General features: G+C 41.9%; 2 protein-coding genes across 2 annotated transcripts; both read right to left on the reverse strand.

The window, feature by feature from the left end:
- Window positions 1–1,675: 1,675 nt before the first annotated feature.
- Window positions 1,676–10,255, reverse strand: c9orf72 (C9orf72-SMCR8 complex subunit). The gene is made up of 10 exons (XM_083683190.1): window positions 10,161–10,255; window positions 8,809–9,353; window positions 7,450–7,545; window positions 6,349–6,413; window positions 5,792–5,864; window positions 5,425–5,541; window positions 3,786–4,021; window positions 3,512–3,569; window positions 3,113–3,222; window positions 1,676–2,963 (listed from the first exon to the last, which is right to left on the reverse strand). Exons 2-10 carry the CDS (start codon window positions 9,253–9,255, stop codon window positions 2,777–2,779), a joined length of 1,389 nt encoding a protein of 462 aa, XP_083539316.1. The 5' UTR covers window positions 9,256–9,353; window positions 10,161–10,255; the 3' UTR covers window positions 1,676–2,776.
- Window positions 10,256–17,894: 7,639 nt separating this feature from the next.
- lingo2b (leucine rich repeat and Ig domain containing 2b) lies at window positions 17,895–19,753 on the reverse strand (the record flags this gene model as incomplete). The annotated part of the gene is made up of 1 exon (XM_083684058.1): window positions 17,895–19,753. The coding sequence occupies exon 1, from the start codon at window positions 19,731–19,733 to the stop codon at window positions 17,895–17,897; it is 1,839 nt and encodes a 612-aa protein (XP_083540184.1). The 5' UTR covers window positions 19,734–19,753.
- Window positions 19,754–23,482: the final 3,729 nt, after the last annotated feature.

Raw genomic sequence — 23,482 nt, forward strand, 5'->3', positions numbered from 1 at the left:
GAATTGACTAATTCTGTCTCTGTATAGTGATGAGTGTTTGTGTATGTTGAAAAGTAAGGTGCCTATATAAAGTCTACACACCCTTTCAAAATGTTCACCTTTTGCTGTTTGCTGCCTACATTACATTTCTCACTGACCTGCACAGCATACCGGACACTTTTAATTTGAAAGACAATAAAATATAATTATCTATAAAATAAAAATGAAAAACAGAGAAGACCTGTTTGCAAAAGTCTACACACCCCTTGCGGTGGGTCTCCTAAAATTATCTCAAATGCGAAAATTTCTTCAATAAGTTACTAAATAAGTGGAATTGAGTCCATTTGAGTGCAATGATAATAGTTCACGTGATTTTGGAATGAATACCCTTGTCTTTGATGGGTCCTCATTTGAACATGAATAAAATTACACAGTGTTGATCAGACTGTCATAACAAACTCAACACATTTCTAAAATGTCTTTTGGTCATGACAAACCCCCCAGTCCCTGCTAATGACAAGTATACCCGTTACATGATGCAGCTACTACTTTTCTTCACATGACGGATGGTGCGGAAATGGTGATGCGTGTACTGGATGCTCACTAAACTGCATGCTTTGTAGTAAAAGCCAAGCAACCTATTTCCAACAACCTTTGGATTTCAAATGAATTTATTTAATTAAGGGATTCCTTCTGGCCACTCTGTTATATACTGTAGACTAGTTTTGTAGAGTGGCTGGGATGATGTTGTCTCATCCACTGTGCTTTCCCCTCCCAGCCATTCAAGTCTTTCAATGCTTCAGTGTAGCATTAGTGAGCAGTTTTGCTCCTCTCCATCAGCTCAGTTTGTAGTTTCAACATAGTGTATAATTGATTCCCATTCAAATGAGGGAACCTACAAAGAAAAGGTTATTTATTCGAAAGGGCGTGAACTATCATTATTGCACTCAGATAGACTCAATTCAACTTATTAAGTAACTTGTTGAAGGATGTTTGGCATTTGAGCTAATTCTAGGAGGGCCACAGCAAAGGGTGTGTAGATATATGCAAACAGGTCTTCTCAGTTTTTAATTTTTAATAAATCTGAAATGTTTTCAGAAATGCAATTTTATTGAAAGTGTCCAGTAAGATGTGTAGATGAGTGGGAACAAATCCTAATTTCATGTATTTCAATGTCAATATTTTTGTACTATATTGTTTGTATTGATGATTCTTGTCAATAAAAAAAACTATTGTACAGTAGATGCTAAATGGGATCCTTCAGACAACCATACTCCTGGCCTTAAAATGAATAATATGATTCAGACTGCATGTGGGCTTGCTTCAGCTGGCTAAAAGTATAGTAGGCTATTTCTATCTTAGTAGAACAAGTAGTAGTAATGGTGAATGTAAAAAATAGTGCTGTCTTTAGTAGAGTAGTAACAACATACATGGGTTGTATAGCCTATGATCATTATGACAATCAGGTGACAATACATAATGTTATTTTCTAATTTTTCCAAAATGCCAACTTTGATTGTCCCTATAACACCTCTAGTGTCAATCTGAAAATTCAAATTTAGTCTACTTTAGTCTACTTCCCTAAGAGATAGCACAGAATTTAACACATAATATTTGATATATTTTCATCAGTCATCTTGTGCATACCTCTGGTATGACTTTTCATAAAATTACACAATTCTTTGCGAGAGGGGGATGATTTGGACAAAATATTGACAAATGTATTTATTTTTAGTAGACCTTTGTGAAGGCCAGTGGGGTCAACCACATCATTAGCCGTTGAAAACCTATGTGCGAAAAGAAGTGGATTCTTAAGGCCACTGAGATTAGTTAAAAGTTAACGCATGAAATTATGAAATTACAATGTATTAACATACATTTAGGATGTTATCAAACCTAATCTTTGATAATAATAAAAACAATTACAACAAGACAATACTGTTTCATATGGCTTGGTACATCACATTAATAGATCATTCTATACACATCACGTCAAAAGCAACTTGGCATGCAGTACATACAGTACACTCAATTGCAATGAGCTTGAGTTAAAGAATACAGCAAGTTGCCCCCTGTGCAAATTCTGAGTTACACAGGAGATTCACAGCTATTTAATACAAGGAAATGGCTTTTGCAGTCAGTCAATTAATAGATCCAGTGGAGGCACTCCCAGATATCATTTGAACCCCAAACTGAGGGCAAAGTCTGTTATTCTAATGCTGTACAAACTATGTGCAAAAATTAAATGAAGAGCAGTCACAGGCGACAAAGACACTAAAGAATCATGCTTTCAATCAATGCAAGACATTGGACATTACAACTTGACAATGAGAACAGCAACATCAATTGCAAATTATTTGTAAGACTTTGAATTCATAATATCCTATAAAAATCATGCCCTGTTCTTTCAGATAGGAATTAAAACAGCCCCAGAAATTCAACTGATAAATGCACCCACTGTAGTCAATGCTGCCTGCTACTTCAGCCACATGAGCAGTTTCACAGTACTTCTTTTTTCTACTGCAACACACTTACACCCATTTGATTAATCAATATGTATGGCACTTATGGATAGTGTGTGTATTGTGAGTATTGTACCATGTCCTTTTGTGTTGTTGTGTAAGTTAGTGATGTTTTTATCTATGTAACACTCCTATGTAAATTCCTAGCAACCATTGTTGCACAGCAAAAACATTTTTAGATTCTATAAACAAACAAATGGGCAGTCTTTGAACTTGACCAGCAACATGACAAATATTAAATCAATGCGCCTTGAAGACAGCGAGGAGTATAGAAGTCAAAAGCTCATGAGCACATCTCGCTCCTGTACACTGGTATAGAAGGGCTTTCCAAATACAAAGGAGTGCAATCCTGCTCTCAGCTTCTCGGCCAAGGCCATGACGACATTCAGGTCTCCCTCCACCATCAGGTCCAGGTCTGTCTTCAGACTGCGCAGGGAACGGAATGGTTTCTTTCCCTTTTGCCTGTGGGGGAATTCAGACGGTTATCATATACTATTGGTGGGGGGGGGGGGGTTGAGGGGGCAACAAAGCAAATACTATGGGACACAGAACACCACATCTCAGGTATAGTGAGATGGTATATATACCCTCCTTTGCCTCCCCCCACTCACGTCTCATCCTCGATGTACTTGAGCAATGTGAGTGCCTTCCTGTGGAGCAGCAGGAGGAACTGGGCCAGGTAGGTGCTCCGCAGAGAGAGGCCCGGCTTCAACATGAACACCTAGGGAGCACAGTAGGACATTCACTGTAAGACCGTGTCAGCCAAAGGATTCGTCAGGGCCGAACAGTTGGGACAGATCAAATTGAAACAAGAGTCAGATCCATTGCATCATAACATTTTAGCTTGTGACAATTTCCAGTTGCTTGCACTGACCAAAATAACCTTACCATAGACCTGGCTAGAAATAGTATCTTTTCCTGCTTGAAGTACAAAACACTTAATTAAGCTTGTCCAGCACACTGGAACCAATGCAATAGTACCAAATGTGCTACATCTGCCAGTGTCTTACCTCATCTATAAATGACTTCACCAAGGTGTCTTTGTGCATGACGTCCTGAAAAATGTTCCTGGGAGGAGAGAGTGAATTTGTAGTAGTTTACAAGTGATAACATTGAGTAACATAATATCTTGCTATCCATCCATGCTGTAATCAATTACCATAGGTCAAATACCTTGCCATAAACAAAGAATGAGGTTACAGGAGAGAGCCAATTAATGTATCCAGCTAAATTAAAATCAGACTATTTCAGACAAACAGAACAAAACACACCAACAAAACGTACAGGTCAGGGGTGAAGCTCTCGTCCGTGTGGATGACTGTGTCAGGGGCGATGTCCTCTTCGCTGGTGGCCCGCCAGAGTGTGCTGAGCTCCGAGCGCATGTAGCGGCGCTGATTGTAGGTGTGCTCATGGCATGGCGGCATCTGCTTTACCGTGTTGATGTCCACGTCGACGTGCGTGGTCGGGTAGGGTGAGTACAGCACCTGGCGGAAGGGCAGGACGAAGCTGCCTGTGGAGTCCTTACAGGAGGAGAGGGGTTGTGGGTGTCACAATGTGAAACTGGCGTTCTGGTAGTTTATGACCTTATGTGATCATTTCTGAGATCCTGGTAAAAACACTCATTAACATTACATTTGCATGTTACACTCCTAAAATGGAATATTTTAGATATGAGGAAAACCAGGTTTAAATGTTTCCCTCATTCAATAAAATGATAACATAGGAATTCAGGGGTAGGAATTCAGATCAAAAAATTAAGGCTGATCAAAATGTATTTTATAAAGTCCATTCATGAACTAATATGCAGTATTCATACTGTCAGACGATTCAAAATCTATGATGAAACTGCTTTTTTTAGTGTTTATATTTATGTTTTTGACTTCTACTTACTTGCTCCAATATAATGCAAAGAATCAAGAAGCAGTGACACCTTTCACAGTTGTATTCTATTTACGAGCATATTATGTTAACAAGTTAGTGTTAGTGTAGATGTTCCTGTCGTTATTTTACATTTGAATACTAATTTATTTAAGTGACTAAGAGTCCCTATGGACTATGGAGTCCCTGACTAAAATAAGCAAGGATTAATCACATGGTCTGTGTGCGGTTGCTTCAAAAACATGCACAAATTGCAATTGTTTGTCATGGAGAGTACTGGAACCATCTGTCGCATGACATATTGGTCTCACAAGCAGAGCTTGAATTAAGTCAGGAGTAGGCCGAACAATGGAGGGAAATGTAAAGACATGTCAAAATTGTTCGGTTTTTTTAACTAACTAACTAACTTTTTTTAACTAACTGTGTAGAAACACACCATTATTGAGAGAAATATGCATGATTCTGCAACAGAAGCGAAGTAAAATAAAAATGGAACTACAGTTTGCATGACTTCAACACAGATGAAACAAAGATGCTCACATTGCCATTGACTAACTGCACAAAACTGAAGTTAAACCTACCCGCTCAAGGTCTAATTTAAGACCTCACTTAGTTCTGGATTAGCTATTTGATTCTGGAAATCTGATTTATTAAACCTTATTAACAGAAGTCTTGAAAGAGTCTATTTTATACCATGTCTGAGAAATGCAATTTTAGTGAGTCCAGTTTAAAAATGCAATTTAGTCTAGATTTAGCCTGGGAAACCGCCATTAAAAGCATGAATTATCAAGACCATACTTAAGTTTCTCCAGCATCTTACTGTTTAGTAATATAACAAACTGCCGCTTCTGGACAATGTCTCTTGGCATAATTTTGTTACTGTGTGCGTGGAAGGAAAACTGGAAGAGTCGGGACTGTGGTGTGGAAATGCATGTAGAGGCGCCTTGAAGATAAACTATGAGTTACAGGTTAATTATATGATATGGTCAAGAATTTTTCCCGGCCTTAACCATGATCCATCTGTTGCTGTGTCATGAGAAGGTACCTTGAGGAGGCCCTGGACAAACAGGCCTGTGTCATATTTGAAGGAGGAGTCAGCCCTGCAGAGGCGGGAACACTTCCTCTCAGCAGGGGTGAGGAAGAGGCACAGTGTGCGCACTATCTAGAGGAGGAAAAAAACACAGGGATGCCAATTAACACAAAACACCTTGCAAAACTATAATATGACATCAGTGATGGGAATAGGATTCCTGGTAGCAGGTTAATGAATTAGAAGTCCTGATGCAGATTCAGAGGTGTGTGTGTGTGTGTGTGTGTGTGTGTGTGTGTGTGTGTGTGTATGTGAGAGAGAGAGAGAGACAAAGAGAATGTGTACATGTGTTTACGGCAGGGTATTGGCAGCCTGTCGGTACCTTGTTGACTTTGTCAGGGTTGCTACCGACCACCATGGAGCAGCCGCAGGTCTGGAGGTGAGAGCTGATTGCCCTGACACACAAACACACACAAGAGCAGGTTAGAGGCCATGCAATATGTGTGCATTACTTATTAATGACAAGAATGAGGGATTGTTGTTCGGGCATTATTTCTCAAAACTACAACACAATGGAATGTCTGGGTCCTAGTGTATGTGTAGTATCTGGCATGCGTTCACTATACATCTAAAAATATTCTAATATAATTCTTAATAAATCACTCTCTTGGCGTCAAAGACTACAGTATCAACTGTGAGACAGCTTAATTACTGTGCGAATGAATTACGACTTTGACTATTTGTCATCTTTACAAGATGCTAAGCTAATTATATTTCACCAGAGCTGTCAGGGGTTCATAACCGCATATTATTGGCAATTAGAGCCTCCACACAAAGGCAGTATGAGCATTTCTCTTGTATAGAGACATTACTCATCATTACATACATTACATAGACAGTTATTCATCAGTCTCAATTTCCTGATATCACATAGCTTACTTGTGCAGGAAATCTTCATGGCAGCTGTCCCCAATGTCATCATCATTTAGGACTGTGTCTTTGATCTAACACAGCATGAACAAACAGAGGGTCATTGGTTTTCAACAAAAACGTCCAGGGCTTCAGGAGGGTTTATTATTATTATCTTTTTATTCTACACTTTTGTGGCATAAAATAATGTTTGTTTTTAATTGACAAATTAAATTGGTAAATTAATCAATATGTACTATATTACGTACTCTAATAAAAGCGCCTGCTAAATTGCTAAAATGTAAATGTAAATGAAACGTTGTGAATGTTTCGACTGACTGAATATATCCTAGGTTTTCCCTACACAGACCAGGATCACTTTCCAAGCCACCTTAAGAGGAAATGTCCCAAATTGCCAATAGAGTACCGAGGAGCAACGTCACTTCTGGGTCCACACGAATGTTCCACATTCATTTTCCCAGATATTCAAAATGTGCTAACTGAAAGAAAAGAAAAAATAGACCACAGTTCGAACTGTCTCATAACTTTAAAAGTTCAAGAACACAAAAATCTGTGATTAATCTCAGAAGTTGAATGGGTGGGTTCATGTTTTAAAATGTTATAAATCGCCAGTCATACAATGCCTATGGCGAAATGCGCAATTTGAAAGTGGACCCAGGAAGTACATGAGCGCCTCTGTACTCTATACCAGTGGAGATGGAAATCGGAGGACAGGCTCATTATAATGCATGGAATAGATTAAGGAATGTCCGATTTCTGCCTCCACCAGCCTCTACTGCTCTATATGCTGCTAATGCAGTCATCATAAAACGCATAGACCACCTGGTCACCATCTGAACCCTGTCAAATCCCATGGAAAACCCTGCAAGCCTACTTGTAGTTGCAATGTACAATAAGGATTTCAAAATCATACACAGATGATGACTTAATCAGAACTACAAGTCTTGCTATCTTTCTTGTCCCACAGTGAGGAAAAAGTGGACACTTTTCAGCTTTTAGTTTCATTTCAACTTTTAGTTTCATTTCAGACATAGTCATGTTAGTCAGGGCGTTCTGATATGACAGTGAGTTTGAGCAACTGTACGGTGCGTGACTGGATCAGATACTCACATCTACATCCTCAGGGACGCTGTGCGTCTTCATAGAGGACAGTAGCTCCATGATGGGGACAATCTCTGATGTCAGCACAGAAATTATGTTGTAGCCCTGCATATGGCAACAAAACATGCAAGTTACAGGATCCGAAATGAGTAGGTATATTACAGATGTTTGGAGTGAGGTATGGTTGGGCGATATCAGAATGTTCTTATTCACAATATTACTTTGGAAATGATCACAATATAGATACGATAATATCGTTCATTGCTGAAGTATGCTCGAGCCATGCCAGAAATGGCCGAACCACACTGTAGCATGTATGGCTGGTGTTTTGAAAAACTGCTAAAATGTGCTTTGTCTTGCAAAAACAGCGGGACGCCTCACTTGTAGTTATGCATATATCTGGAGTTTGAAGCACTTTCACAAACTAATGTGCAGTCTGTAAGAGATCAATATCACAATATGCTCCAAATATATCAGCCCAACCCTAGTGTGACCCTTTCTGTCCAAAAGGACACACATTTAGAGGACCTTTCTCTCAGAAATCAGTACAAAATGAGTCCTCGTCCACCTAGCGAAAGGTCAGCCGGATCCTAACACTGACAACCTGTCAGATGTTCATCCTATTCAGATAACAGAAGTCTAATTTAAGTGGCAGGTGTGGACAAGACCTTACTCATGAGTGCCCCAAAAGGCAATAGCTATTCACACATATACAAAGCTGAAGTGTGCCATCAAATTGTAGTCCAGTAGCTATCCAGTTCATTTCACTTCCAGTTCATTTCGAAACAAATCAAAATCTTTGCCAAAGCTGATTTTATGTATCGCTAAAATGAGCTCTGTGTAACACATAGGCTTACAGTTTCTTGCATGTTTTCTTATTGAACCGGAAGTAATTTAAAAGATACATATTTACAAGAACAATTTGCATCCCTATGGTGCACCTTTAAAACTCCTGTCAGGTAGACAGTAAACTGTGGGGTATCGAGCAGCTTCCTCAAAGAGTGGGGGCTAGAGTGGGGGTTTGAGTGGATTCTGTGGGCTGTAAAGCAAGTTAGTTCAATAGTGCTTTTTCTTTCGCTATAACTAGTGCAAATGTATTGAGCAAAGGAACTGATATTGGGTGCTCCTAGCTGTTGAACATTTTTTTGATGTCCCTGGATCAGACAGATAGAGCCCCTGGTGAGTTCTACAGGCCAGTGGTTCCTTACAACTTTGAGTTGTGGCCGTAACAATTTACTTGTCATCCACCAAATGAACAAACCCCTGTCTAGAGCCCCAACAGGCTAAGTGTTTGACCATTTGGGAAAACTGTTTTTAGCTGAACAAGGGCAATGATGGGGGCAATCTATATCAGAGCCGTAGCTGTACCTTCTGCATACAGATGCGTCCCTTGCGGATGATGTGTTTGAGCCTCTCCACGCAGACGATGTGAAGGGGCAGGTAGAACGCCAACTCCGTCTGCGGCAGGATGATGGACAGGGCACAGGTGTTCTTGTCGCCCTTTAGCTCCCCATCGAAGATGAGCGAGACTATGATGACACCCTTCTCCGCCAGTACGAAGAACTTGACGTCCACCGCGCCGCACTCTGCACTGCGCAGGATCTCCCCATTCAGCGTGTGATTGGCCAGGAAGGTGACCTCGCCATCGCTCAAGTGTAGCGGTTGGTTGCACTTGGGAGACCAAATGTGGCGCACCCGCGGGCCAAGGATGTTGTCCCAGTAGGCGAAGGTGGCGGCGAGAAGAGGGCATTGGCCCTCCACGGTCACCTCTGTCTTAGCTACAGCTGGGGACTGGGGTGGGCACCCGGCAGACATCTTAACTGACGTATGAAAAAGGGGTAGTTGAGGTTGAGTGTGACCAAGCCTAAGCCTGGCTGTTAGGATATGATTTGTCTAACTCTTTTTGGTTCAACCTGCAATATGAGGAGAGAGAAGGTTCAATGAAATTGAAATTGGATAAAAAGGTATCTAGAAAAAGGCGTGCTCGTAAATAAAGCTCTGTTTTGATTAAAGTGTCTTTGGGTGCTGTAGAGTCTTGGCTTTTAGGTTTGATGCCAAAACACGTCCACGGTGACTATACTGATTATACATTTAACCATTATTTATATTTGAAAGTCCTGTGGCCACATTATTTACTTTATTACTGTAAAAAGGTATATAGGCCTAACAGTCTGCACTTTCAGCAACCTGTATCATTAAGTAGAGGCTATTGAGTCTCAGTACCAATGCAATGCTCATTCATCTTAAACTTCTGGTAATGATAATATCAATAACTGACAGCTGTAGTAATGTGTGATTTGCTTACTGAACTGAACTGGTTTCACTGTTTTGCAATATAATCTTGACAGTGAGTCTATCTACAGACAGTAGGAAAAAAAACATCAAAACCCCATCAAAACATCATCACGAAGAGGGAACATAGGCCTAGCTAAAATAGCCAAATGATCAAATAGAGCTTGCTGGTGAACTAAAGTAGACAACTAATGGTTTGAAATGTGCTGTCATCATCAATATTCAGCACTGTATTAGAATTGTAGATTTTGGATCTTGAAGTATAGCTAGTTGGCAATATAGATAGGTAACATTAGTCATTAGCTACATAGCAAGTCGGCTAGCTAGTGAATCATGTTCGCAAACGCGTTATAAATACTGGCATTCGCAGGTATAAATATGCAATTTACTATATGCATTTGAAATAAAAGTAAGTGAACGTTACTCACTAAAATGTCATCTTATTTTGGTTGTAGTAGCTCCCATGGCACGTAACACATTGGCATTAGCTGGCTAGCATTTCTGCTTAGCATTTTACTTCATCACTTCCTAATTCGTCATCTACTACGTGCACACAGTGGTGCACACTGCCCTCTAGCGAATTATTTATGTCTTGAATAATGAAGACTGATTATGTCATTTTAGCTGCAAAAGATGAATACTATTTGCGTGTTGGGCAGTGTCTGATTCACAAACAGGATTATAATAACTGTGAATTTACCTGGAATTAAGTTTTGATGCATTCATGAGAGGAGAGTTAATTGTTCTTTAAACAAGTGCCATGGTAAGCTGTACATCTGTAATTCTGCCCATACATCTAGGACCAGTATTATCAAGAGGGAAAATACAAAACTGACGTCAGAGCAGCATCTTGGGGCAACATCACTCTGCTCAGACCCCCTCTCTCCAATCCTTCCCTTGTGCTTAAGCCAGGCCTAAATCTTTTCTGGACATCTAAAAATCTTGGCATAGTGGAATCCATGACCATGGTTGAGTTGCTGATAGATGAAAGTAAAAAACACTAGACAGGCTGAGGACATGCTGTTATGAGCACAAATCACATCAACACTGCTCTTTCAAGATAGGCACTTTTACACAGACTCCTCGAGAGGGCTCAACTGCCAATCTCAAAGGGGAAATTTATGGGTCCTGGTTACAATAATAATAATCCAAGCCCTCAGTATGATTTCAAATGAGACGCATAAAGAAGTATCTCTGTAGTGGTTAGAAACCGAAAACTTCAAAGAATCCCTTCTCAGCTGGACTGAATCCGTTTCGACGGCTGCACAGCAACTCCACACTGGCAGAACAAACAATCCAACAAATTGTGGATTTTGGATTAGTAGACTACCAGACAGACAAGACCAGAAGCACACAGCAAGCTATCACTCAGCCAGATAGGGAATCTAGTGTTGGAGTGTCCAAAAGACCAGCAGCGATAATACTGATGATTAGGGCTCAGGAGTTTCTCATGATCACATGACCTGACCAGGGAAAACTCTAGGCACTATAGTTATAGCCTGTAGCAAAGGGCCCCTGGTGTGTTGGAAAAAATATACCCATCTGGCTATTTATATGGCCATTTATATGCCAGATTGGTCTCACCACATGTCAGCGATCGCACAGTGGCGTGAATTTGATTCATTTATTACAGGGGTATAATTGGGGAGCCATAATAGTGCTGTGAACTTTATCCAGGATAAGGTTACCATGGTTTCAGGGTTACCACCTCTACTCTTGTAAGAAGTACCATGGGATCTTTAGTGACCGCAAAGAGTCAGGACCATGGTTTAATGTCTCATCCTCTTATCCTCTGCCTCTATAGCTGATGTAATTCTCCAGATGCAATTATCCAGTTTTCCAGTTTTCCATCCATGTATTGACCAGGCATGACCCTGCTTAGCTTCAGATGATGGACACAGCAGAGAAACTACTCAACATTGCTGATATTTGCCTTGGACTTCAGGTAACATGGGGTGAATGTTAAAATTTACATTTGCTAATAACTGCTGGCCTTATCTCCTTTGCGTTCTTTTTAATTTGGTCGGTAATTCTGTTTCACCTTCTGGGTCGTAGTCATTCATTCTCTCTAATTCGCACTCATGACCCCCTAGGCACTACAATGACCTTTCCATCCGCTAAAGGGCTTGACTTCTGCCTCATTGCTTTGACTGTTGTCTGACACGCAACCATAATTAGAATAGAGGAATACTATAGCTGTTTTGCATGTAGCACTTTGCTCTATAGTCCGATTTCGGGTCCTTCTTCTCATTCAGTGGTGGGTGGGCTCCTGCGTGCATGGTTGTTGGCTGTAGGCCCTCCCAGTGCAGGCATACCTCAGGCCACCTGCTTTATGCTGATTCTCTCCTACTGTTTAATGTATCAGTTTTTCCGTTTTTAACAGTCTCTAATCTTGTGTTGTCCTCTTTCTGCTTATGAGTCAGAGGGTTAGGGTTAGGGTTAGGTTGCCCCAAGATGCTCTGAGCCCCTCAAAACTAGACTCCAGCTCCTGAATTATTCCAGGCTGAGTCTATGCCAGCCTATATCCTGGTCCTTGCCGCTCCCACCCTTCCTGCTCACCTGGGTCCCACCAGGAAGCTGCCCTTCACAATGAACTCTTGCACCACACTACACTACATTCCACATTAGTTTACTGTTCAGCACCTGATCAGCCAGAGGAGGATGGGCCCCGCCTGGAGTCTGGTTCCTCTCGAGGTTTCTTCCTCCCAGGGAGTTTTTCCTTGCCACTGTGGGCAAGGCTTGCTTTTTGGGAGTCTATGGTTTGGTGTTAGATCATATTGTTTATATTGTATTTATTGTTTATGTTGTTTAGTATTGTTTTTGTTGTGAAGCACTTTGCGACATGTGTCTATGTAAAAAGTGCTATACAAATACATTTGATTGATAGATTTCCTCTATTACAGAAAAAGGTTCTTCGGTTTCCCATGTAGGATTCCCATGTTTACTATATAGCTAGATTCTATGTGGGCATGTTCTGTTACTTACTTCAAAGAATTCACCACATTTGGTAACTACCTGGTAACGAACAGTGCCTAGGTTAGGTTGTTAGTGTACAGGTTATTATTGAGTAATGTTACCTATTGTATCATATAATTTCTTTGTAAATAATCTGGTAGTTTAGTCTATATATAGTGCTATAGTTTCAATATACTGACCCCTGAAACTAGGTCCAATTCACCTTTTGCATCAAAATATAGTATATGTATCCTGTCTAACCAAATGAATACATTTGTGATTTATAAACAGGAGCCTTCCATGAAAAGGCTATTCAGGCAAGAAAAAACTTCAATATGCCTATTTAAAGCTCGCTTTCAAGATAGATCTAAGGAGAATTAATGCTGGAATAAATCAGAACCTAGCTTTGCTTTTCTTCCACCGTGATTAAGTGTCTGAAGGAGAGGAGGGGGCAGAAAGTCATACTCACTAATTAATCATTCATATGTTAAAACTCTGAGACTAACTGCAGTGCAGCAAAAAAATAATTTAAAAAATATGTATACATCTTCATCTACAGTGCCCTGTGCAATTAATGGGACAGTGAAGCAATTATTTTAACTCTAAACTCTAAGTTTAATTACAATGAGGTTAAAGAAGAGATTATCATATTTTATTTGATGGTATTTGTGTACATATTGGTTTCACCATTTAAAAATGACAACACGTTTTATACACAGTCCTCCTATTCAGGGCACCAAGTCATGGGACAGATTCATATAATGTCCAAATTAAGCACTCATGCAATAACTGCCTGAAGTCTGCGATCCATTGACCCTACCAGACGCTCGTTATCTTTGGTGATGCTCTGCCAGGCCTGTACTGCAGCCATCTTCAGTTGTTGGTTGTTTTGAGGTATTTTTGCCTAAAATCTTATCAGGAAATGAAATGCATATTCAATTGGATTTAAATCTGAAGATTGACTCGGCCAGTTGAGACCTTTCCACTTTTTGGACCTGAAAAACTCTCTAGTTGCTATGGAAGTATGTTTTGGGTCATTGTCTTCCTGTATGATGAATTTGGAGGCATTTGCTTGCACTTGAGCTGACAAGATGTTTCTGTACACTTGTATGTCTCCTTCCTGGAGAGTGTTTGTCATCTGTGGGACAATTGTTTTGGGGGTTTTCTCAATTATGGTGAGCTTTCTTCATTTATCCACTGTGGAAGTCTTCCTTGGCCTACCAGCCTGTTTGCGATTGCTGAGCTCACCAGTGGGTTTTTTTTCTTTTTAATGATGTTACAAACTATTGATTTTGGTAAGTCTAAGGTTTTGGCTGTTTCTGATCTTTTTTTTCAGCCTAATAATGGCTTACTTGACTTTCATTTATTCCTCATGACTTTAGTCCTCATGTTGACAGACACCAATAACAAACTCCAAAGGCAAATGCAAAGCCTAGAATCAATACTCGAAATTGACAGCTCTCTCTTATGCCTGCAAACATTATGTGACAGAACACACCTGACCATAAACGCCTGTGAAGCCAATTGTCCCATTACTTTTGGTGCCCTGAAATTGAGGGACTATGTATAAAAATTGTTGTCATTTGAAACCAGTATGTACACAAATACCCTCAAACAAACGCTCAGAATCTGTACCAAACATTTGGAGTATGGAGCCAAAAGAAAAAAAAATGCTTCACTGTCATATTACTAACGCAGGGCTTTATCACTATGCTAATTTTGTGTTCATCTTCTCCTCTCGTTCTCCCTTTGTCTTTATATATATATATATCAGCTACCTACAGGCCCTTGTGCTCTCACACACTCACTGGTGGGGTGTGTTCCTATCGAAGCCAAGAGGACATCCCTAATGTGATTGTAGATCTCTGCAGCCCAGCACAAATCACACCCTTAGCCTGGGGCAAGCCCTGCTGTCTCTCGCTACACACGTTGCGCTCTTGGAGGCCCTTGTAGTCTCTGAGCTGAAGGTAATTAGTGTGAGAATCTTGATTTAATTGGCTCAAGGAGTGAGAAAAGAGTCTTGATGATGTCATGCCAGCCGACTCTGCCTCTAGGGCTCTTCATCTGTGTGTGAATCCACACTTGGATAAACGACGACGTCAACACTGTGATGTGACGTGATAGTTCTATCCTTTTATTACTCTCATCTTTCACAGTCTGCGCCTCCTTGACACTTGCCACAAGCCTTGTTTTAATAGGAGAGTTGCATCAGGGAAGCAGGGTGGTAGTCAGACTATACCCATGCCGGGTTAAATGGGAAGATAATGGTGAGCTTGGGGGCTAATTTTAAGCAAACTATGGACATCATTCTGCCATGCTGCATTAAAACAGGAATGGACATCATTAGTGATGTGGGTGATATTATTTTGTATGGCCTTGTAGAAACACCCCAGAATCTCTTTTAAGAAACCATTTTGGAACGTTTCCACAATATTTTCCATTTCATTTCACTGTTGGCTCAGTGCTACCCACTCTAATCCGTGAAGAGACACCAAGTTTAATTACAGGCATAAAATAAAGCTAATAACATAATGTTTCCTTACCAGATCGCAAAACAGAGCTTTTTTTTTTTACGGTCTCAAATGAATCACAGACACTTAGGCGCCTGCATTAGTACCAATCATTAAAGCACTGATTAGCAAATCCTCTTCATCTAAGAGAAACATGGCCTACAGAAATAAGACAGTAATATATCCGTGTGATATTTCCCCCTATTGTTTACTGCAGCCTCTTTCCCAGGCTGGGGAGAAACTGCAACTAAAGTAATAAAAGCCCCATCGGTGAGACTTTGATCTCATCTGCCTGAATATTCCCTGTGTGCAGTGTATAGACTCCAAAGAGAGAAATACTTTAACCATTAATGTGATAGCACCAAGTTGCAGTCTTAACACAGATCTCTGCAGGAGAAGAATAAGCATGTTAGCAGCTGCATATATCAGATTATGAGTCAGATACACGGTCTTTGAGAGGTTGACTGGTCGCATAATGTTTTAAAGCAGTGTTATTAAATGAAACATCTGGTTCTAAGCTCTGTAGACTCAATTTCTCTACTTGGTCCACTTGGTTTGCATCATATGTTACAGACCATATGTTTGTGTCTCTTATCTATTCATGAGAAACATTTGCTACGTTGCTAAGGTATACACTCACGGCCCCTTTTTAGGTACACCTTGCTAGTACCGGGTTGGACCCCCTTTTGCCTTCAGAACTGCGTTAATTCTTTGTGGCATAGATTCAACAAGGTCTGGAAACATTCCTCAGAGATTTTGGTCCATATTGACATGATGATGCAGATTTGTCGGCTGCACATCCATGATGCGAATCTCCCGTTCCACCACATCCCAAAGATGCTCTATTGGATTGAGATCTGGTGACTGTGGAGGCCATTGGAGTACAGTGAACTCATTGTCATGTTCAAGAAACCAGTTTGAGATGATGTGAGCTTTGTGACATGGCACGTTATCCTGCTGGAAGTAGCCATCAGAAGATGGGTACACTGTGGTCATAAAGGGATGGACATCAACAATACTCAGGTAGGCTGTGGCGTTTACACAATGCTCAATTGGTACTAAGGGGCCCAAAGTGTGCCAAGAAAATATCCCCCACACCATTACACCACCACCACCTGCCTGAACCGTTGAGCAGTTGAACAGGTGTACCTAATAAAGTAGCCGGTGGGTATATAGTATGCTGTAGTATGATGTTGCTAAAGATTCTGAATGTATGGTAAAGGTTACAAAACTGAAACCACAAAATGTTGACCACCTCATGAAGCTGTATGATTAAGATTTATTTCCTTTTGAAAATATACCCATAGATTTATCATATGAAAACATTTATACCTTTAACATTTGTATCACAACTGGATCCCATATGTTGACACCAACATCCCTGCATTACAAAGAATTGCCCTTAATTTTAGCCTTTTATTTTTTAAATCATTTTTTTACAGTTAAAACATTTCAACAAAAACACAAGAATCTACCACAACTTTCAATGCCATGAATTAAGCAACCAGTAAACCCTTGGTGCCTTGGGGGTGCCTCTGGACACAGCAGCTTGAAGCAATGGGTTCAAAGAAAAATCAGAGGAAATTCAACCCATAATTCATTGAGGCTTAGATTTCTCCTGTTCTGATAGGGATATTGGCCAGTAAATCTTTGCTATTGTGTCTAGTCACTGACTGTTTCTTTTATGTTATATGAGGGGATTTTGCTGGCAGGAAAATCTGCCCATGATTCATTACATCATAAAAATGGGTTTAAATGTAATATTTGTATTGTCTGAGGCTTTTTCCCAGTCATAACCAATACTTTGGCTGCTAGTAATTCTTCAGCAGGAAAAGTGTATTTTGTTTTTATGGTGCTTTAAGGTTAAACCCCACTTGAGTTTGTATACGGTATATCTTGTGTGTAAATGTTCCTTGAGTTTGCTCTCTGTATCTCTCTCTGCCTAATCTTGAGATCTAACAAAGGATGACAACCTAGTTAGAATATTTATGCAACAGGTCTCTTGGATGTAGTTTTGAGATTTTAGCAAATTTGCATTGCGTACAAACATAGATAATATTAAATTTTACTCAACAGTGACAATACTGTTGCTACAATGACTTAACAAATACAAAGGCCTGTAAAACAACTTTGGACTGACCCTATTATCCTTTATGATTGCCCTGTACCACAACAGAGGCAATACACACACCACACACACACACACACACACACACACACACACACACACACACACACCTTTTATCCTGCAGCTCAGAAGATATTAGACACAATGTACTCTTCACATGGTTCAGCAATGATTGCTCCACTGTCACCTCAACTTCTCCCCTGTCACTCCCAGTGACTTACTGTCTCACTTAGGTGTCATGACTAGTCTACAACATCATTACTCACCGCATCACCACCATAACACAGGCCCAGGGTATCACTGTATCACTCTCATATTGATATGTCGATTATAGTATAATATCCAGTGTACTGTATGATAACATCATTTTATATAAACACATCCACAGTTTCATAAATCACTTTTATATTAACATGTCCACTGTATCACTAGATCACCTTCATATCAACATATCCACTATATCGGTACATCACTTTCATTTTCACAAATCCACTGTATCATAGAAACATTTCAATTGATATGTGCACTGTATTTTTTTGTCATTATCATATGAGATGGTCCTTGTAAAATTAAATCATTTTCATGTTGACCCTGCGGGGTCCGCTCGTCTCAGTCACGTCTGCTGCTGTCCCGTTGGATTTGCGGGGCACATACTCGATGTCAAAGTTGCTCTTGTGCTTGCCCTTCCCACGACTCCAGGCGAACAGGAGGAGGAAGCAGAAAATCACCACACCCAGGAAGGACAGGCAGCCCATGGCCGTGGAGATGATGATGGTCTTCAGGTCTATGGGAACTGTCATGTTGTACAGGACAGTCCCGTTTGCCCAGGTGCCATTAGAGTCCATCAGATAGTTGGAGCTCTTATTGACGTAAAGCGATCTGTCGCTGATGCCCATGTTTTTCACCGCCAGTGAGGCCGACAGGCTGGCGTTGCCCGCTGGATTGCTGGCGACGCACAGGTACACCCCGCTGTCGTGCAGCTCCGCTGCCTTGATCTCTAAGGTGCCGTCTGCTTGCACTGTCACTCTGCCCGTGCTCTTGGCTGTGACATAGCGTCTGTGTGGTGTCACCCAAGCCACTGCGGGCCGCGGCGCCCCCTCTGCTATGCAGCTTAGCCGGGCAGGCTGCCCCTCATCGGCCAGCAGCAGTTGGGTGGTGTTGGGCCCAATCCGGGGCTTGGTACAGGTCACGTACCGTGACACCAGCGGCTCCTTGAGATCCTGCAGGGGTTTCCCCCGGAAGCGCTCAGGGGTGCTGCATTCGGGCTGGACATCCCCAAGCTGCAGCGAGGGTGGCTTCCGCCCGCTCAGGAGCCACAGGAGCCGACAGTCGCACACCAGCGGGTTCCCCCCTAGCAGCAGTGTCTGTAGGCTGACGGACGAAGCAAATACGCCCCTTTCCAGGGAGTCCAGCTGGTTGTGCGACACATCCAGGATCTGCAGCGCCCCAAGGCCCAGGAAAGCAAGGGGCTCGATGGAGGCTAGCTGCACCCCCCGCAGGTGCATCTCCTGCAGTCGTGGAAGCTGGCCTAGCACCCCCTGCTGGATGTGCTGGATGCGGCAGAAGGACAGGTTGAGGTGTGTGAGGTAGGGCAGGTTGCGCAGCGCAGGGCCGGGGAAGACAGACAGGTTGGTGTTGGTGACGGAGAGTGTGGTGAGGTTGAGGCCATGCAGCGAGAGAGGCGGGAGCGCGTCGAGCCACGGCCAGTGGTCCATCTCTAGATGGCGTAGCCTCGGTAGCCTCTTGAAGGAGTAGGGTTTGAGGAGGCCGATGCTCAGGTGGCGCATACGGAGCTCCACCAGGCTGTGCAGGTGCGCCAGGGCATCGGTGGGTACCACGGTGAGGTTGGAACGCTCCAGGGTGAGGCTCTGGAGGCCCAGCAGGCCTGTAAAGGCGCGCTGGGAGATGAAGACCAGCTCGTTATCGCCCACCTCCAAGGATGCCAGCCGCCTCAGGTCCTGGAAGCCGTGGTCCAGCAGCACCACAAGGTGGTTGTGGCTGAGGTCCAGCCGGGTGAGGTTTCCCAGGCCCGAAAGCACCCCGGCGGGGACCAGCTGCAAGAGGTTACTGCGGAAGGTGAGCGAGCGCAAGGACAGCTGCGAGCGGAAGGAGCCCGGCTCCACCACGCCGATCAGGTTGTCGCTAAGGTCCAGCTCCTCCAGCTGGAGGAAAGAGGAGAAGTTCTCCGGGGTGATGCTGCGCAGCTTGTTCTTGCTCAGGTCCAGGACGCGTGTCTCGATGGGAATACCCTCAGGGATGACGGGCAGGCGCTTGCGGTGGCAGCTGACCGACTTGCTCTGGGCATTGCAGTCACAGCGGGCGGGGCAGCCTTGGGTGGGATTAGTGAGAAGAAGTGCCAGAGCCCCGCCCAGAAGGAGGTGGCAGCTGTAGAGGGCCTGGTGCCGCATGACTTTTTGCCCACACTGCCCTCCGTCACGGCAGAGCTTCTTACCCATGCAGACCACCATCACGGTAGAGCCCTGCAAGACACAGAGCAAAAACCAGGAGGGATGCATTAGAATACACAATATTCTCCTGCGCAAACTGTTTACAATAGCATTATTGCCAACATAGCTTTTCCCCCTGCTGCTCATCCAAGACCTTCACTCATTCTTTACCTGTGGTCGTTATCTCTTTCTCTCTCCCTATGTTCTTCTTCATCCTTTCCCTCCTGAGCCTATCAGCACTTTTCTCCCCCTAAAGGACTGTCCTTTTCTTGCCAAAAATGAAAGGAAAACTCGGCAGAGTGGGTTAGCAGCAGCTGCAAAATGTGAAACGTTCATCACTGCGTTGGCACAATAGGTTGAAGGCTAACTGGTATGTTTGAGAGAGCGAGGAGGACGTTGTTCTAGTGGTGGCGAGTACTGACCCTGGTTACTGCAATCGAAAGGCTGAAAACCCACTTAATAATGAGGGGGTTGGGGGGGGGGGTTTCGATGATAGGTCACATGAGTGCATCTGTTGGGTATTCTATGCATCTTGCCTCCTGTGGATGTAGTCATTTAATCATGTTACAAATAAAAGGAAACTAAATTAAGGAAATGAGACATACTGTAGTATAAGACAGACTGTAGAAAGCACTCTCTAAAAGCATAGCAACACATTCAATGTCAATCATAGAGGTAAGCAGACAATTAGCACAAGACACAGACTTTTACTCTGAGGTGAGTGACACATTCACTAAATAGATGGGGCAAGAGCCATAGCATGCACGGACGCACGCACGCACGCAACAGCTGCACTCTGCACGTCTTCCCTACCATCTTTCTCTCTCTCTCTCTCTCTCTCTCTCTCTCTCTAGCTCTATCATTCTCATATCTCCCCATCCCTTTCGCACATCTTCCTCATTCCTTTTCTCTCCCTCGTCGTCATCGCCCTGGCAGAAGCCCCATTCTCTCCGTTCTCCATTCCCTGCAGGCTGTGTTTCATCGATCGCGACACAGACACATCAGATGCCAGGAATGTAGCCTTTTACAAAGAGCAGGCCGTTGCTACAGCAACCACAAACCCTCCCTCCCATCCGCTCTATGTGGTCTGCCAATCAAATTAAAGAAAAAAAAAAGGAAGAAAAAAAAAGAGGAGGGACATGTTTTTAATATTCTCCAGGTCTACACATGGAGCAAAAACATGAATACATTTGGGGTTTCTGCTTCATTAGTGCATTGGCATCTAGTTTACGGGTGTCTCGAAACTGTCAGTCTGCCCTGCTATTTGTCGACCTGTCTTATTGCCTATCTGTCTGCAGGTCTGTTAAGTATCTCTGTCTATCTTTAAGCCTGTCTGTGTCTCTCTATCTCTGTTTAGCTGTCTGCCTTTAGCTCTGTATCAGTCTCTCAATCTCACTGCTAGTATCTGAAAGTGAGTCCGAAAGTCTGTCTTTGTGTCTGTCTGACTATCTGTCTGTCCCTCTGTCCGTCTATGCAGCTGTGTGTCTGTATGTCGTTCTGCTGGTGTATCCGTAGGTCTATCTGTAAATTAATCTTTTCGTCTGTGTGCCAGTCAGTTTTTCTTTATTATGCCCATGTGTCTAGTCTGGCCAGGTCTGGTCGTTAACCCCATATTCAAGACAGAAGATTACTATTCCTTCTTGGGAGATAATGAATATGGATGGCCAGATAACTACCAGCTCAAGCAGAACGACAGAAAGACTTTCTTAGAAGCTTGGGCATCAAATGTTTCTGAGATCCTCCTTTGTGCACAGAAAGAGGAGAGAGGACTTAAATAAAGCACTGACATATATGGTGATATGCTCATGTGGTTTATGTCGAGGGATCCAGTCTCAGGGAGAATAAAGCTGAATATCAAAACCTCCTCTTAGCGGTCCCTGTTCTTAAGTTCCTTGGAGCCCAGCCATATATTTAGAACCTCTCTGGACCTATAGACTTGTATACAAGTGGGGAACATGCAGAATCACAAAGAAATCAGGCTAGAATGACATGGGTGAAGGGTCATTTGGAAGGGCAGCCTACAGGGGAGAGCTTTTTGGGATTACATTTAAAATTGGATTAGAGGCGCAGTGAAACTGTAGAAAATCTGACAGCCGAATGAGAGCCTTAGGGAGATGCATGAGTCATGATGGGATAGAGAGAGAGAAAACAGAGTAAAATATAAACAGGAAATATGTAAAGAAACAAGGAAGCCAGAGCAAAGCCTGTGCTACATTAGATGAATGCCTCATTTACTCGCTGAGTTGAGTGTAGTTTTTAATGTGATTTATTCCGGCAACACAAGTAAAACTGATTAAATAATTCCTAGGAGCCTGAGGAGATGTATACTTAAGATGTAATTCAGAGTGTGCACTCATTGATTGTGCTTCAGTTAATAGAGACAAAGCATATTTTTTTAACATTGAATTTTTACTCATCTCCTCATACGTAATCTTATTCCTGTATGTATCAATCCACCAATATCCAGTGGGTCTCAGAGCAATTCAATGAACAGCCCAATTAATGCTTTTTGTTATGTGGACAAGGCAGAAGAGCACAGAGAGATCCTGATTGGTTCATTAGAATGAATGTTTGCAGCCATTGTGAATTATTGATTTACAGATTATAATTTTCTTTTTAATCAATAATGCATTTTATTGATATGACATTGTGTGCCTGGAACTTTTTACATGGCTTAAGGGGGTGTATCAGACCAATGTATGTTTTGCCTTGTATTATGCTTAGTAATATGGGTACAACCCTTTTCTTAGGAGATTCTTAGGAGTGAAATATATATTATTATATTGCATCCTTCACTGTCATTGTGAAGTTCTATTAAATTTGTCCATGTGGAAAAAAAACACTGATGACTTTTAAACCTGAATAAATTGTCATTTCTTTCTCATGGAGGTCATACAACAATTTTTTAAATTAACTGTACGTAGCTTCTCTATTGGATAACCCCTGGCATACCTCTATTAAATATCTAAATTAAGATTTTCTCAAAGAAAAACAGTGTTTAGACCAATCTCCATTTTCCAATTTGCCAGTCCCGTACTGTAGAGCACATACATTTATTCAGTCCTGTCTGTGAATGTTAACCAAAAGTCTTTTTTTCTTTTCATTTCATTTCATTTCCTGACATAATAGCTGCATGAATAATGGGATTATTACACAAGAGAGAGTTCACATGTATGTGTTTAGCGCAGCAATGTGAGCACGGCCCATAACATGTTCTGCATGATAACACACATTTGCTTGGCTGACCTGGAGTGAGATGTCACAATTGAGACATATTATATAGTATGTATAGTATGTAGTATATAGACATAATGATATATTATATATACATATTAATATAGACATCATTATATTTGCGTTTCACCCTCAGTAGGATAGCATTTACAGATCAACACTGCATGCGTTCAACACTGCATGGGTTTACTACCAAATTCCAGTATTTAGTATTGAGTATTGAGTATTTAGAAATTCAACAACAGTTTGAAGGGCCAGCCTGAAGTGCAGCATAGCCCATCAATTGTATTCTATGCTTTCTGCAAAAAAAGGTGTAAAAAAAAAAAATACTGAATTGTGTAAGTTCCACAGAAAGAATTTCAGGCATAAGAGTACCCTCGCCAATTTAATATCCTGCCCAAGTGCAAATGTCAGTCCAGTTATCATGTGGCTGTTGAGAGTTTGCAGTTGATCTGTATGCTCCTCTGCTAATTAGT

This window comes from Argentina silus (assembly GCF_951799395.1).
Source record: "Argentina silus genome assembly, chromosome: 13".
Taxonomy (NCBI): domain Eukaryota; kingdom Metazoa; phylum Chordata; class Actinopteri; order Argentiniformes; family Argentinidae; genus Argentina; species Argentina silus.